Source organism: Sphaerodactylus townsendi, linkage group LG06 (assembly GCF_021028975.2).
Source record: "Sphaerodactylus townsendi isolate TG3544 linkage group LG06, MPM_Stown_v2.3, whole genome shotgun sequence".
NCBI classification, from domain to species: domain Eukaryota; kingdom Metazoa; phylum Chordata; class Lepidosauria; order Squamata; family Sphaerodactylidae; genus Sphaerodactylus; species Sphaerodactylus townsendi.
Genome location: NC_059430.1, coordinates 72,342,618 through 72,360,272, shown reverse-complemented (window position 1 = coordinate 72,360,272; position 17,655 = coordinate 72,342,618). Strand labels below are relative to the sequence as shown.

Genomic DNA, 17,655 nt, shown 5'->3' with positions numbered 1-17,655 from the left:
AATGAACTTTGTAAGTTACAATGCCTACCTCTGTCTCTCTCTCTCTCTCTCTCTCTCTCTCTCTCTCTCTCTCTCTCTCTCTCTCTCTCTCTCTCTCTCTCTGTAAAGTTTTTGTCCATTCTATTTTCTTAATAAAATAATTATATTGTTTGTCTTCAGCTCAGCTTTTAAAAATGACTGAGGGAGAAATATGATAAGGGCTTATAAAATGATGAACTATGCAAAGATAAATTGTTCACTCTAAACACAATGAAATTTGAGATCATCTAATTTGCACTACTTTGAAGGGAAACAGACTGACAAACATCTTTATGTAAAGGATATGATTGGACCATGAAATGTACTGCCATTGGAATTGGATGGACACTTGCATTAGACAACTTTTAAAAAGAAGAATAAATAAGTAATGGAGTGCAGATAGGATGAATAGTATTTTACTTATATGTTTAGAACATGTATATGCCCTCTCTGCACAGACTTGCTTAAGGCAGTTCTCAAAGTAAAATAACAAAATCCTTAAAACAAAAATATAAAATATAAAAAAGATCAAAATTAAATCCAGCCATTAAATAAGCAAATTGTCCACACTGGGTATAAACATTTTTGTAATATGAGCTGTTTCGGCATATGATTGACACCTTTTAGAAACACTGGATTTATTCAGGCTCATTAATGACAGCTCTTATCATGAATTCCTTACATTATTATGTACCAAAGTAATTGGCCACTTTTAGAATCTTATCTTTGTCAAGACAGCTCCAGATATCCCAGTATATTAGTGATCCCACCAGAAATACAGATTTGGTTCACAGCTATGAATTTCCTTACCATCAACTCTTATCTACCTACTTAGAGTAAAACATTGAAGAACCCTAGTCCCCTAATTTCATAACTCAAATCATCATATCCAAACACATTCTGGGGAACATGTAATAGCAAATAATAAAGTAAAATACATATTAAAATTTATATTTTCTGAGAAAATGCTGAAACAAATAAGCAGAGGAACAAAATGCCTAAAACAGATAAATTAAGATCATGAAGGATTTTACATGCATTTACATGCAGTATGGAAATAAGATAACTTTTTGAAAGGATTACGCTAGTTCATGAGGGATAGGGTCTATCAACAGTTAATCTTGTGACTGCAAAATGGAACTTGCAGTCCAAATGTAATGCACCTCTGAGTACTAGATGCTTAGTTAGCCAAAAGGGGAGAGTTGCTTACTTAATGTCCAGCTCCTAACCTTCTCAGAGGCATCTGAATTCTAGGGACGACGGATTCTTGCCTGGATCCAGGAAAGCTTTTCTTATAATCTTAACTTTCAGCTGGCCCTGGAGAAGACATCAGATAGGTTTGGGCAATGTTTTCCCCTTCACTCTGCCATTATTTTCCCATACGAAGAAGGGTGGGGGTGGAGAGTAGCGGAGTGGAGACACTGCTACTCTTACTAACCCGTTTCCTTATTCTCTAGCTCTCCTATTGCTCTCCAGTCTCTGAACAAACCAGTACAATGTTTGCAGGGGTGAATCCAGAGACTGAAGTAGAGGAGGAACCCTTCTATAGCCATTTCAAGATTCTGAACATCTGGGAAAAATGCTGTTACAAAGACAAAAACTTTATTTCCAATGTATTGGTGAAGTCTTTCACGGCTAGACTTGACTGGTTGTTGTGGGCTTTCCAGGCTGTGTGGCTGTGGTCTGGTAGAACTTGTTCCTAACATTTCACCTGCATCTGTGGTTGGCATCTTCAGAGGTCTATTACAGAGAGAAGTGTGTTACACACTGTGTCCAGTGTGTAACACGTTTCCAGCATTCTCCAGCAGAAACATAGACATGTGGCAAGTGAAAAATCTCAGAAATAAAATGGGGTTAAGTGATTTAGAATACTTAAATTGTTTCAGTACTAATACAGAGTGGATTTTTATACTTCTAAAGTATTGCTAGTAGAACAAAGGTTACAAAAATGGCTTACCTAATGGCTGATATAAGCAAGCTTCAAGGGAATATTATCCTTGCATTGTACTAAATGTTGGAAGTAAAATACAGTGAAAGAACAGGCAAAAACCACACTGTTCTCCCTTATCTGCACATCCTACTTATTTTGATTATATACTCAATGGTGCGCCCAATGACCTGTGCCTTCATTTTCAGGCACCAAGGAAAGAGGCAGGGTTTTTTTCTCTGTCCTGGAAAAGTTATCTCCAACTATGACTTGGTGGAATTCCAAAGACTTGACCCATTACAATTCCAAAGACCTGACCCATTAAAATAACACAATTTATAGGGAGAAAATATAAATTGATAGTATTCAAGCATTAACATTATAGGAACCAATTGTACAAATATAGATACAACTTTTATTTTCTGGGTAATATACCATTGAACAGCCTTTGCATTAAGTATTTGGCAAAATACTGACACAAATATTATATGAATCCACACTATGCATTGCCCTTTGTTTGTATAGGAACTTTATCATCATCTTTTCTTTCTTCTCCAGAGTTTCTTTGCCTTGTGTTCTCCTATCCCCTTACTGCAAACATTCATTTTGAAACCAATGTCTGGAAATAAATCATGATTAATTTTTACAACCAGTGCTCTGGGGCTTAGTCATTCTTTCTACCAGTTTGAAAGAAGAGTGATTTGGAAGCTAAGATCTGAGTCCTATGTAGCTCCCACTAACTAGTTAACACTACACAGTTCCAACAAGAAGCTAAATACAAGAAAAGAATTGTGATTTGGTGCATCAGTAGCATTTCTACTTAAAATATGCATTTCCTTTCCACAAAATGTGAAAAGGCTTCATAAATTTTCTTAAATATACTGAGAATAAATTCCAGAAAACAAATTTGTTTCCAGCATGTTTATGGATCTGGTGTGTTATAGGAAACATAAATTGATAGGTATTTTAAGAAAAGAAATGATGCTGCTACAGCATTAAATCACAAACCTTTTCCTTGTGGTTCTTTTGCATTGAATGTTTGCTTGAAATGTGACTGTTTGGAAATCTGGAAAATTAAATAAATAAGCCTTCCAGTTTCCAGACAGTCATATTCAAAGCAAACATTTAATGCTTCATAATTCTTCTGTGTCTGTCATTTTCTTTTTAATACTTGATGTACTTATTTAAATTGGTATTGAATCAATCCTTACTATTACATATTAAATGTAATCTAATGTATATGCATCTGCAACACAGACTCACAATATTGGTCATCACCCAGAGCTGTGGGCTTGACAGCACACAAGTTTAATTGGACTCAATGGCTTTTAACAACATAATGACAGGGGGAAAGGAAAACTGCAGCTGGGCAAGCACCCACAGCCTAACACATGTTCTGAAAAAGGCTTGGGATCATCACTATATCACTGAAGTAATTATTTATGTCTTAGACAGTGATTCCCAATCTGTGGGCTAGGGAACTCTGGGCTAGCTCCATAGCATCTGCTTGGTATGCAGAAGGTCCTAGGTTCAATTTCTGGCAGCTCCAGTTCAAAGCATAAGGTTGTCAGAACAGGTACAGTTGATGTGAAAGCCCGAGACCTCAGAGAGCTGCCGCTAGTCTGAGTAGGCATTATTATCTTTGATGGAACAAAGGCAGCTTAATTTGGGTTCATGCAGGGCTCCACTGCAAAAGATCCACAAATCCATCCAGGTTAGGCAAGGTTCTGCCTTCCCCCCTCCCACCTGTGCCTGCACCCCCTCACCCTGGCTTGCCTCCATAGCAGCCATACCTCCCACTTCTGTGCAGGGCCAGCTGTCAGTGGGCTTCATCCACCAATCAACTTGCTGCAGCTCAGCCATGTCTCCCCTGTGCGGAGTGCCATGCATGGAGGTTGCCTCAGGCCATCATCAGCTGGAGATGTTCGCATGTGTACTGGCCCAGTCTGGACTGCTTGTTTTCTCTCAAGGGGAACTAGTCCTCATAAACAGCTTGAATGGGGTGTATTGACTCCCCTTGCTTACCTCCTCCCATTTCCAGCAACAGTTGGAAATGCCCACTACTTGAACAGAGGAATAGACTGTGGCTATTAAGCTAGGGGCTACCTTGCAGGCTTGTCAGTTGGCTTCCTTCAACCCTCTCATATCTCTGCCAGCCCAGGAAGGTTCAGGGCTGCTTCAGGCAACAGTCAGGGGTCAGGATCTTCACTGTGATGTGGCCTCTCCCTCATTACCACCCCAGGGCAGCCTGGTAATTGTGTGGGAGAAGCAGCTGCCCCTGGATGGGGGAGGGGGGTCCATCCCACCTTGACAAAGTGCTGCTTCCCCACCTATTATTATCCATTTATAAACTACCAGTTTAACAAGGGTATATTAGTAATCAGTACATTTGTCAACTGTCAAAAGACTAGCAGGTCAACACATGTGCCCAGAGATTTGCCAACATACCCTAGAGATGAGGTCACCCTTTCTTCAATCCTAGTGTCATTACTAAGGCCAGGGATGGGGAGTAGGCAAGCATCTATTGAGTGTGCCTGGATCCAGCACAATTGAGAATTCTCTCCACAAGGAACATTTTGAATTGCACTTTAATTTGTGTGCGTATGTGTGCGTGCGTGCGTGTGTTAAATTCTGATAACTGTAAGCTCCTTTAGAAGATAATCTATCATTGGAAAGCAGGGTTAAAATCAAAGTAGATAAGCATCTACCAATTGTTCTGTTAAGGGCTACAGATTCATTGAACTCACTGGAAAAGTTAATTTTTTGCCCTTCTTGTATTGGAATCTAAATAGTGAAACAAACTGAATATGGAACTAGATCTATGATCGCAACTTTCAACAACCAATTTCTGAAATCTGCAACAATACACTTAAAGTGACAGAATCTTCACAGTCCCCATTGACAGTTTGGTACATTATTCAGTATTTATTTATTTATTTGGGTGCTGTGTGGTTTCCGGGCTGTATGGCCGTGTTCTAGCAGCATTCTCTCCTGACGTTTCGCCTGCATCTGTGGCTGGCATCTTCAGAGGATCATTTATTTATTTATTGTTTGTTTGTTTATTATTTTAAAACTCATTTTCAATTGTAGGAGATTAGTTTAATAGGAATCCTATGCTAAACTTTTCTTTGAAGCCCAATTAATTAATTTTAAATAACAAGATACAAAGTGTGTTTTGTTTCTCCCACAAAGAAGACGTTTTCTCCTCAGTTTCTTTGGGGATCAATGTAATAAAGAAAAATAAAACACAAAAAGTCTGTTTCTGTTGCTTGATCTTCATAAATAAAATGCCTAAAAATGATTATACTACATTTCCAAGAATCCTCATTGTCAACTACAGATTCTCATCTCTAGGGGATAAATGAATTTGAATTTTATATTATTCATAATGTTTAATGGCTGACCTCTAGTGTTAGCTGTAAATAAAGCATGTTCATTTTCTGCCAAAAGATTCTGTCATCACAATGAAATTCCTTATCCTTTTCTCCTTATCAAACTTGTTCATTAACCAATAAGTCAAAACTTTTTCTGAGAACAATGGAAAAACTGATGAATGTCCCATCCATCAATTGCATTGATTCACTGTTATCTGCTTTGAGTCCAAGTGAGAATGGTGAATTATAAATAATGTAAATAAATACTAGAAGTTAACTAAATTTACATTTTCAATCAGCATATTTTAACCCACCTTTCTCCAAAACTGTGTGCGTGTGTAAAGTGCAATTAAGTTGCTGCTGACATGTTGACCCACTAGGGTTTTCAGGCAAGAGATTAGCAGAGGTGGTTTGCCATTGCTTTCATCTGCATAGTGACCCTGGTATTCTTTGGTGGTCTCCTATCCAAATACTAACCAGGGATGACCCTGCTTAGGTTCTGAAGTCTGATGAGATTAGGCTAGCTTGGGCCATCCAAGTCAGGGCTCTTTGAGACCAGATCATGGAAATTAGGTGTGCCATTTGTTAAAAGTATCAGGAACTAAAGATAGGGTTGCCAGTTCTGGGGTGAAAATTCCTGGAGATTTGGGAGCAAGGCTGGGGAGGACAGAGTTCATGGAGGAGAGGGAGTTCAGTAGTGATGTACTGTCACAAAGTACACCCTCCGAAGCTACAATTTTCTTCCAGGGAAAAGATTTCTGTACTTTGGAGATCAGTTATAAATCCAGAAGAACAAGGCCTACCTAGATTTTGGCAACCCAAAAATAAAGCCCACACGTGTAGTCAGTCTGTAGTCTGTTGTCAGTCAGAGGCACTCTTAATTCTTGTGGCTCTCTCTATGCTTTACTAGTTCCTTAAAAGCCTCTGGGGAATTTTATTTCTTTCAACAACTGTTTCATCTCTCTCACCCCACCTCCCTCTTTCTCACACACAGAGGCCGTTTTCGCATGGGCAATTCATGGCGGCCTGGAGACGGTAAAACGCATATCTCCACGGGCCGCATACATTCTGCATCGGGGGGCGAGCTGCAATGCGAGCCGCTACCGCCTTTATAGCTGCCCGGACGACCTGGAAGCCGGCGTTTCCCCAGAGTGCTTCCCAGCGCTCTTTTGAATCGCCCATGCCGTGAAGCCGCTGCCGAAGCAAGCGGCAAGCGGCTTCACGCCGCCTTCCCCACCGGCGCACCTAATGTTAGCCCCGGGACTCCGGTATAACGCCGAGGCCTGGGGACACGCTTCCCTACCCTGGCGCGCCGCTGGAGCAGGCGCGCAGGGCCAGGGGGCGTGTCCCCAGGCCTCAGCTTAACAGCGCCGAAGGCTCCAGGGCCTTATTGGCCAGTCGGCGAGCGCCAGCGTTTCTGTGGCGCCCGGGCTGCCCGGCTTAGCCTTCCCAGAACCGCTCCATCGCGGACGTGTCCCAGCGTCGCAATCGGGTTACGATTAGTCAGTACACGCCGACCGGCGTTCGCCACCGTGCGGAAACGGCCAGAGAGACTTGTTTTATGCAGAATATATACATCATGATTTTAGCTATGGTTAATTTATAAAATTAGGATTAATCTTGCAGATCACCTGTGTGACGCGCCGGAGGTTGGAGGATACGGTAAGGCGTTTGGGAAAGGGGGGGAATGGCGCCTTCCAGCCCCTGCCGTTCACACGGCAGCAGTTGGAAGCCGCTGTTTCCCAAAAACCTCGCTCGGGGAGCGAGGTTGGGAAACAGTGGCTTCGTGCCGCTGAGGGGGAGCAAGGGCGTTTCCCCCATGCGAACAGTTCCCTAGGGATGCCGTTTTTGCCGTCCCTAGGGCGCTGTTATTGGCCTGTGTGGAAAGGGCCATAGGGCATCTGAAATGTTTTTGCAATTTTCTAATTTTTGTCATCCTATACCTATTGCATTGCTTATGGGATCTCACTTAGTGTTCAATTATGTAGCTTTCTACCATGTATACACCTTGAGTCTCAAGTACAAAATTGGTAAATTAAATAATAAATCCCAAATAAATAATAAAGAAAACCAATAATGATGGGCTGATTACCACTGCGCTCATTTGTCCCTCCAAAGAAAATTTTCTGGATACGGGTAGGTGTCAGAAGCAATTTGATGACACAAAATGTGCATGAACAGGCCCTCAATTCTTGTCCTCCCCCACCTCCACCAAGGTGTAAAATCAGGCTCTTCAGGAAAGGCCAAGCCTATCATATGAAGAAGCATGTCTACTTGTGGCCTTGAGTGCACTTGTGGTCTGGGGAAAGCAAGGTTTAGGGAGGAGAGGGACTACTTCAGTGTGGTATAATAACATAGAGTACACTTTCTCCAGAGGAACTAATATCTATTGTTTGGAAATTTATTATAATAGTGAGAGATCACCAGGCACTACCTGGAGGTTGGCAACATTAGTGAGTGTGCACTTATGCACTAAATTGAGCAATACTCCTATTATCATCATTATATTTACACTTGGTGGTATAATATGCTCAGCATTGTTTTTTTTTAAAAGTTTAGGCCTTGCCTAAAGGGCATAACTTGAACAGAACAGTGGCACCAACAGATATGGGTACTGGAAGCCCAAAGCAACTAGGCTAAGATGAAAGTGGGGAGAATTATAATAAAAATGTGTGGTTGTGGAAAGACTGTTTCAGGCACAATGGGAAAGATAAGAATATAATTATCCCATTAAACTCAAGATTGTTGCATAAAATTATGATAGAAATGTGGGACAGTTTTATTTCATCAGGAAAACACTAGTATGCAAACCAGTCAGAAAGGATTTCAGATCAACATGTACAATAAAAACATTCAGTACTGGAAGTAATACAAATTTAGACAATTTATATTGATTATCAATTATATTAACAAAGGCAAAAGAAGAACTATCAAACAAGTATATTTAGAAAGGAACGACCCTATTTGAAAAGTGAAAAGCAAAAGAACCCAGAGGCTATTCCAGTGCCAAGCAGAAATTTAGAAAGTTTACCTAAACCAATTGCTGATGGTAGCTCTAAACAGTTTAATTTTTCCTTTCACCAGGCCTGCTAATTACTATATTTAAGTGCACTTAAATATTTAAGAAGTTAAGATTAAGCAATAATAAATCTGTGACCTGTTTTAGCAGCTGGCCAGTTTTGATTCAGACTTTGAATGTTACATCTTTTCCTCAGGCACAACAGTAGGAGCTTCTTTGCTCTTTCTGGTGAAAGCACGACATTGTCATTGACTGCAAATGTCCTTGCTTTTGTTTGTATAAGCTACAAACTCCTGCTATTAAAATTGGGATTAGGAGGCATCTGCAGTAGTGTGCCAAAATCCTAATAAAATTCTGATGTCAGTGTGGACCGTTCAGGAGATCAAATGTGTGTGCCAAACATTTGACAAAAGGTAATCTAGAGAAGGGGTCCCTAACAGGTTGTTCATGAGCTATGAGTGGTTGCTTCAGAGTAGCTTACACATCCACTAAAAGACCCAGGCAAAGACCATTATAAGATTTGCTTTACATTTCTTTAAAATGTTTCATTTAATAGGTAACTTTACTTCCCCAGCTTTCCCTAGTGAGCCTATGTTTCTTCCAAATTATGATGCTTGAGAACGAGATTATCTTGGGACATTTTTCATAATTCAGATTAGATTTAATTAAAGAAAACACTGATTACCCCCCTCCCCCATCTAGAGTTTACAGAACAGTCTGTCATTATGACTTGTTCACCTCAATAACTGAGTAGGGCAGCAACTGACACTGACACCATCATAACCACTGTGTGAGTTCCCCCAGCCTGGCAATGCCTCTGCAAACTATCCACGCCATACCTGGCAACAGAACTGGGCAATGCAAGCCAGTTAGCAGCAGCTGCACAAATCAGTCAGGCCAACTGGAATCTGGATTTATTAGTTTTAAAATGTGATTTAGTTATACATGTTTAATTTGTTAGCCACCTTGGGTACTCTTGTGAAGGCTGAGAGAGGGATTATTAATTCTGTTAAATAATCTTGCCCCCACAGAGAGGCACTCCTGGATCTCTGACCCACCAGTTCTTTTCCTGGGGTCCACACAAGTCAATCTTTCCCTGCTTCCTGTCCATTAAAATGGTATATCTTGCAGGTGGAGATGTGAATACCTTTCTGCAGAGTTTCCAAGAACATGTACTGGCTCATACGGAGCATGCCACATTTCTTTCTGCAGTGGAGGGTGACTAGAATTGGTAGTTCAAGGAAACACTACCTTCTGTCTGTATTTCCTCCTCTCCATGTATTTCCTCCTCTCCATATAGCTCTTTCCAAAACTGGAGCTCTTTCCAAAACTTCAGTATGTAGCCCCACCGAAGCCTCTCTACCACTAGTTGTGTGTGTGTTTAAAGCAAATAACTGCTAAAAATAACCATGCTATTGCCTCACTCTGCATATTCCCTAAATGGGATGCTCAGTTTTCAGTATATATCAGAATACAAAATAAATTTTATTCCTTGCTTCCTGGATTGTTATAGAAGATAGTACATCAGAATGACTGACTGCCATTGCCAAAGTTATAAAGTTATGTGTTTGGGGTGGGGAGAGTGAGAGAAGCTATGTTAGTATCAGTTCCCTGCCAACAACCTATAAAAATAGAACTGAGAGTGATCCTCTGATTCAGCATATGCTACTACCATCACTTCACCTTGCTTCTTTGACAGACAGATGTGCAGTACAATCCTAAGTACATATTTTCAGAAATATTCTGAGTTGAGTGGAACTCACTCCCTAGTAAGCATGCTTAGACTGCAGCCCCTCTCTACCAGAAACCTTTCTCCTGTTATTCTGCAAGGAAATACAGACTGTACATACACAGAGACAAGAGAATTCATCGTCTTCTAAACCCTGGGGATTTTACAAGCAAGCTGGAGTAAAAGCTGGTAATGAAGCAAGAACTCTCTTTTAGGTAAATGGGCATGCGTGAAGATGATGGACAGAGAGTGAGGTAAACCCCGGAATTTGCCAACGTATTCTCCTTCAATACCCAAACACATCTTCAGCTGATCATTTACAGGGAACCATATGAGGAAAGAACAGACAAATTCATTTTCCTGCATACAGCTTCAAACTTGGAGACTTCACAAGAAAATTCCTCCTATATTGTGGCTCGAGGATGATGTTCATCTCCATAAATTAACTTATCTCTCCCCTAGCCCACTGTCTTGTCTTAATCTTCAATTTCATTCTTTCCCCAGTATGAAACCGCCAGGCTTGCTTTAGAGAAAGAGTGGAAAGTTCATTTAAAAATTACACCCGAAAAGAACATATAAATCAGCATGAAATATTCCCAATATTGATTAATTTTGGTAAAGTTGATATTCAGCTACTGAAATTACCTCATGTGTATCTGTACCTAATGATAGATACAAAGGTAACAACCAAAAATAACTATCAACTATACATGCAAGATATTTGAATATTTTTAATACTCATAGATGCATATTATTGCATCTAAAGTTATCAAACATAACAAAGAACAATCCTGGGGCCACCAAGCCCTCTCCTCCCTCCTTACTGGCACCTGCCTGATGCTGGACAGCTCCTTTCCAAAGTATGTGTGATGAGCTGTGCGTGCCCCATGGAAGTCCCCACCTTCTTCTGAGAACCACATCTGCAATACCTTACAAATATTTTAAATGAAATCGTATTGGTCCTTTGAGGCTGTGGTCCAGACAAAACAGAGATAATGCCAGTTGGAAAAGCTAATATTCTACAGGGGCTGTATACACCTGTCCTAGATAGAATGATCTTGGCTTTTTCAAAGCAGATTAAGAGCCTGATGGACCCTACCTCACTGTTTGAAAAGCAGGTTGACATGAATACCACACTAGCCAGAAGCGCCTTCTATCAGCTGCATATGTTCTGTCAACTTCCTTGTTACCAAATTCCGCCAAACTGGCCATGCTGATATGTGCGTCTGTAAACTAGGATCGCGAGATCCCCTGGAGTGGGTGCCTGTCTCAGGTGGCAAGCCCACAGTAGGCTCGCCAGTCCAGATCAACACTGGAGAAGGTGTGGCTCACCAGGTCAGACTGAGAGTGCGGGGAGGGGCTGCCTGAAGGTGGTTGGCTTGGAGGGAGGTGGGTGACTGCCACAGTTGGCAAACCTACAGCAGCTGTGCCAGGTTATTGATTGACTGCTGACAAGGAGCCTCCAGATGTACAGGCCAAATAAAGAGGAGGGTAGTGGTGATTGCTTCAGCTGGCTCACAGACTGGATAATAATAAGCCCTCTTAAGGGACTGCATGTTTGATAACTCTGGATTAGGGTGTTGAACTAGAATTTGGGACACCCAGATTCAACCCCTGCTGTACCATAACACTTATTGAATGACTGTGGTTTTAGCTTATTGTACCTCACAAGGCTGTTATAAGGTTAACATGGAAGACGGGAGAATGATATACACTGCCCTAAGCTTCTTGAAGGCAAGGCTGGATTAAAATACGCTGAATACATATATTTAAGTAAATATGCTACAGCATCTCCTCTACAAAAGGCAGTTTATTTTTGAAAAGGATGTTATGGAACAATGTAATTAAAGGAGAGAGAACAATGAAGAGAAATAGTGTACAGAAATATTTTCATCATATTTGTATTAAATCCAGCAAACACCCCCCCACCCCTCTACACACACACATGGACTTCTTCATTTATGAAGTGCATTAGTTGTTCAGGACATAGATGTCCTTTAAAGAAAGAATTAGTCAGATTTCACAAGGTGTAAGTCTTATTAAAAGTCTTTAGTCATGATAATGAAATAGAACCTCCATGTACAGAAGTAGCAATATCATTCTGAATATGAGAGACTGTAGCTGAAACAAAATGTTGAGGCTCTGCTTGTGAACCAAAATGTAGTCAGGCAGCTGCCAGTGATAACCAAATCCAGACTTCTCTACATGGGTTGACATTCTTGCTCCTTTTTGTTACTGCTTGTCTAAATTATATTTTTCTGTGGCTTTGGAAGACCCTTTAAGTTGCCAGCAGGGAAAAAAGGCAGGGTGAAATATGTGCATACATTGATTTAAATTATTAGGAGGGGGAGAGAGCAGAAAACATCCCTGGGATTTCCTTTTATTATATTCTTGTAAATACAAGGCAGGAAGAAAACGGATCAGTTGCCTTGCCAAATATTGGTCCCCTCCAGCATGCTGTGTGAGGGCCCCACTCCTCCAGAGCGAGGGGGTAATAAAGCCACTATTTATTACAAGGAGAAACCGGGCGATGGGGGACGGGTTATGGCTCTGAATATGTCGCGTCTGGGAACCAGCTGGCTACAAGAATCAATGGGAAAGTGCAGGTTTCCCCCACCCCCGTCATACCACGATCATAACCTGCACTCCAAACTCGACTTCTTCTCTGGTGTGGGAAGAGAAAGGTATCAGCAGCTGATCGCAAAGTAGCACAGCCTCGTAAGGGGGGTGGGGGTGGGGGGAGATGGGACAGAAAGTTTCCAGCAGGAGCCCTTTTTGCCTCAAAACCATCACCCGCTTTGCAGACGACAGCTGCCCTTTCTCTTGCCCTTCCCCGCAGCAAGTTGCCCCCCCCCCCTGCGCCCCCCGAGTAAAGTTGGAGTAAGAGTCGCGCGCCGGCTCGCGCTCAGTTACCTGCGGTCAGATGATCACTGATCTTCAAAGGGACTTTCAGGATGTAGACCAAGAAAAGCACGGCGAAGAACCAGAGGGTCCACAGAGAAGTCCACGACCAGACAATGCAGGATTTGAGCTGCTCCAGAAAGCCGGCCCCAACTTCAGCCATGTTTTTGGAGGGGGGGGGGGGAGAGAAAGAAGGAAGGACGGGAGGAGGGGGGAGGGTGCAACAGCCCCACCGGCTTTCTCAAACCAGTCGTGGGCTCTGCTGCCGCAAGCTCGCCCTGGGTAGCTGCGGGGATGATTCATGGCTCCCAAAGTAACGTGTCCACCTCCGCCCCTTCTCAGGATTTCCAGGCAGTCACCTATTTAAGCCGCTGCGCGACGAGGAAACAAAACGCAGCAGGCGAGGGTCTGCCTGCCCTGCACCGTTGGACACTCGCGCTCCTCCCCAGCTCAGCTGCCGGGGCGTAAACTCCAGCCCCCAACGGTGGATTGACCCCAAAGTGGGTAACGATCAACCCACAAAATGCAAGAAAGAGCTATACAGTGTCTGTTGCATTAAATCCACAAACAGCCAATACAAGAATACTGTATTAACAGAAACCATTAAAAAAAACAACACGATTTGACCAGACTCAGAACTTTCCCACAAAGTGTTCAGCTTTGCTGAAAAGCCAGGAGACTGGACTGGAAAGCTTTCTGACCTCTTCTAGGAGCAGCAACCACAAAACCCTCCAAGGGTCTGGAGTTGCACAGTAAACCCTAAACCAGGGGTAGGGAACCTGCGGCTCGAGAGCCGCATGCGGCTCTTCTGCCCTTGCCCTGTGGCTCCACGAGCCGAGCTGCCGGCCCCATCCTTGCCCGCCCTGCAGGCAGCAGGGCAGGCACACCAACTGCCCACGGTTGGCTGGGCCGCAAAGCAGGCTTCCCCTCTCGCCCGCCCCGTTGGAGCGGGGCGGGCACTTTCCCGGCGGCCGGCAAGGCCGAGCCGCCGGCTTCATCCTTGCCTGCGCATCCATGCACTTCTCAGAATGAGTGGAGTAAAAGGTTAAAAAAAACCCTATATATATAGTGTTATCTTTATTTTAAATGTCAAAAATTATTTGTGGCTCCAAGTGTTTTCTTTTCCCATGGAAAACGGGTCCAAATGGCTCTTTGCGTGTTAAAGGTTCCCTACCCCTGCCCTAAACAGAGGGGGCACAGACAACTGACGATGCTGGGAATACCAGTGTATTCTTAATATAAAGGATCATTTTCCTAGTCTCTCTATGAGCTATATACTTACAATAGCCTATGTATTGCTATAAAAAACATAGTAGACCCAAACAAAGAGTTAAAAAATATATCTGAGAAGCTGCAGCGTAGGAAACAGGCTATACATTGTACAACATATTAGTATTCAGGCATATGAATTAATATGCATGCAAAATACCGACAAGATGTATCCACTCCCATTCAGAAACATTACTTTCTTATGAAATAGATTTAGCAAAATTTATTCCAGTACTTTGCTGCTACAGATTAAGAAGACTTGGAATTTGGAAGTAACTTTATGGTTTAGGGATAGAGGTATAGTGGGTCAGACTAGGTAGGATCTGAGAGGCCCATGTTCAAACCCACATTCTGCCATAGAAATTAGCTGGGCAACCTTGAACCAGTCACAGGGTTTCAGCCTAACCTACCACACAGGATTGTTGTGAGGATGAAATGGAGAAGAGGAGAATTATATAAGCCCTATGGAAATCCCACCAGGGGAAAAGGTGGGTGTAAATGGATAAACAAAACTTTCTGACAAATCTACAGCAAATTATTTCCCAATACATGGTTTTAGCAAGGGTATAATTCGATTTTCTTATTAATTGTCATCAGCTAATAACACCTGCATTTCCACCAGATAATCACTGAGATGGAATACCAACACACAGACTGCAGTCCTTTTCCCTCCGCCATATTTAATGAGGAACAAATCCTTGGGGGTGGGGAAAAGGTCTTTTCTACAGCTTGTAACTAAAGCAAGCAGATATTTTACATTTTGAAACTGTTTTTTCTAGCAAAAGGCTAGATCGAGTAATCACTTAAGAGGGACATCTCACAGCCTCCCTTGTGAGTACATACTCTGGGCTCACAAATCTATTTCTCTTAAAACAGTAGCAGTTCCCTTGTGGCACATTAGTGTGCCAGTCTAGAAATGGAAATTATCAGTCTAGACAGATGGAAAATAAACTTGAGTCTTCCCAGAGGGTATAAGTGTTGTCACATGCAGCCACCTAAACAAGATTTGCATTTTTCTCCCTACTTGCAAATTCAATTAATCATCTGAAATATCCCGAAGTTTGTAGCATTATTAGACAAGTGTTAAACAAACAGTTTCGACCCAGCCTTTGTGGCTCTGTAGCATATTTGAAACTAGCATATTTAGTACTGCCCTACAAGGAGAGTTAATCCTTTGTATTTTTGGCTGGCATTCATTGCCTTATCTACTCGTGTGTCAGCAGGAAGCCTTGACAGACTTGGTCTAAGCACAACAGACTTCAGAGAATCTTACAATTAGAACTCCAAGTTCAATAAGAAACTAAAGTAAGTTGTGTATTGTCCTGAGTGACATCAGCAGCTTTCAAACAATACCTTATGAAGAAACAGCAGTTTCAGATCTTATACATTTTCTGCTCATTATGTAAGCAACAGTCAAAGCAGAATGATGCCATTCCTGAAACACATTCTTTTATGCTAGAGGACAGCACCAAAAATTGCATTTTGAAAGTGTCTTTTTCATGCATTGCTCAAAATGTTTTTCCAAGTTCAAATAATCCCAGTGCACTAAAGGCTGCTTTCATACACAGCTTTCAGTTTGGTTTTGACTCTACACAGGAGTGTGTGTTTTTTAAATTGTCCACAAGACATTGTTTCCTAATTGCATGTTGGTTATCCTCAATTTTTAACATCCTCTTCACCAAAACTGCTTAGCTGTGTTCTTTCCAGGAAGATTAAAGTGGAACCTGGATTGCCCACCATGTAGACTGGAAGATAAGAGATTTCCAAACTTCCTTGCCCAGACAAGCACTCTTCCCTCCAGTCATTTGGCTGGTTTTAAAAAAATCAGCAGCTATAACGATACTGTCAGTTTCTACCATTTTTTTAAGCTGGCAAATGGTGAACATGAGAAGATACTGAGGCAACCCCGCACGTCAGCACTCCATTGCTGCTGAGAGGAATTTACAGCAGCAGTGAGTGGTGAACAATGGGGAACCATCTCTGGGGTGAAGCGGCACTAGAAAGCTGAAGCCAAAATGGATGCTGGATAGAAATTCTAGAGTACACAGGTATTCCCATTCATTGACAATTCCTTCTATAACAATCTACTCTTTTCTGAGTCCATTTACGCTTTTCTCAGTCCATTTTTAGTTAATTTACATATTTCTTTGCGTATATCAGCAGTCCCTCCAGGTGTATTACCTTGTATGTGGGCAATGAGGTTTTCCTACTTTTGCTACCATACCAGGGGCAGTCACTTTATTATATTGGCAGCCTGGAAGCTTGCAAGAAATCATTTGAGGGTGAGGGGCAGAAAAATTAGACATCTCATCCCACAGCTCAGAATCTCCACATCCAGAATACTTCAGAACTTAGACTAAATTTTTTACACAACCCTAATCCCTACACCTTCGACCGCCCTTCATACTCCAAACTTTGTGGAGAATGTTTATGTTTTATGAAGGTGCTTTAGATGTTTTACCTTTCATTTAATTAAAATGTCATGTTTTTCGATGTACATAGGGAACCTTGTCTATGCAGACCCCTATCTTTCCTGTGGATGATCTTGTTATAAAGTATTAATCATCCATTCATGATTATTAGATGCATTTAAAAGAAACAAGAGGTGGTATATATATCTACACTGAGTGTATCTAAATGGCAGGGGGAAAAGTCTGTAATGTGCCGCCAGGTATTGTCCTTACTTATATGGAACCAGGCATCACCTACCTTTAGGATACCAGACTTGACTATAACTGAACTATTATAAGTAGTAAGAATGAAACTATGATTGACCGGAAAATTCCTTATCCCAGACCAATATTTATGTGTGCAAGCCATACAGACTAAAAATAAACATTTCACAATGTGTAAGCTTCTCTCAAAGGAATCTGCATAGGAGAAATAGAATATCATGCGTTCTAATTTGAGTCAAGTCAACGTTAAATTCAATGTAAATAAGATCCCAGAAAACAGAATTAGTACAGTTCTCTACCTTTTTGGGGTAAAGCTTCTAAACATACGTTACTTTCAAAAAATTATGTTTTTATACAATGTCTAGAAAGTTGGGGCAGGGGGAGAAATCACTAAATGACAAAAGCAGAAGTAACTTCAGATGAAATGTTCATTACTACAGCAGAATTGACAATTTGCTTCATCTCACTATTACCACACCAACACAAATAACTGTTTCCTGCTCACTTCCTTTCCATTATCTCTTTATTTAGTTGATCTATTCCCAGGAACCCTAAGAATGAGGAAACAATGTATTTCATCTTGACAAAAGCTGTTGCAAAACTCAGGTGGACAAACACTCATGGGTTGCTATTTTTCAGCAGTACACTGACAGAACTGTCAACTCACAAGCAAAAATTGAATTTTTGACTTTCTGTCAGTTTTAACAGATCATATATTACATTGCAAACTATTATTGGAACTA

At 41.6% G+C, this 17,655-nt stretch overlaps 1 protein-coding gene across 3 annotated transcripts in view; it reads right to left on the bottom strand.

Moving 5' to 3' along the window:
- The window catches only part of ST7 (suppression of tumorigenicity 7), a 109,254-nt gene extending 96,121 nt beyond the window's left edge, over positions 1-13,133 (bottom strand). For all 3 annotated transcript variants that reach the window (XM_048500647.1, XM_048500648.1, XM_048500653.1), the window contains exon 1: positions 12,981-13,133. In XM_048500647.1, the coding sequence (XP_048356604.1) occupies positions 12,981-13,131 (151 nt within the window). In that variant the 5' untranslated portion in view covers positions 13,132-13,133. The remainder of the gene's footprint in view (positions 1-12,980) is intronic.
- Between the last annotated feature and the right edge of the window lie 4,522 nt (positions 13,134-17,655).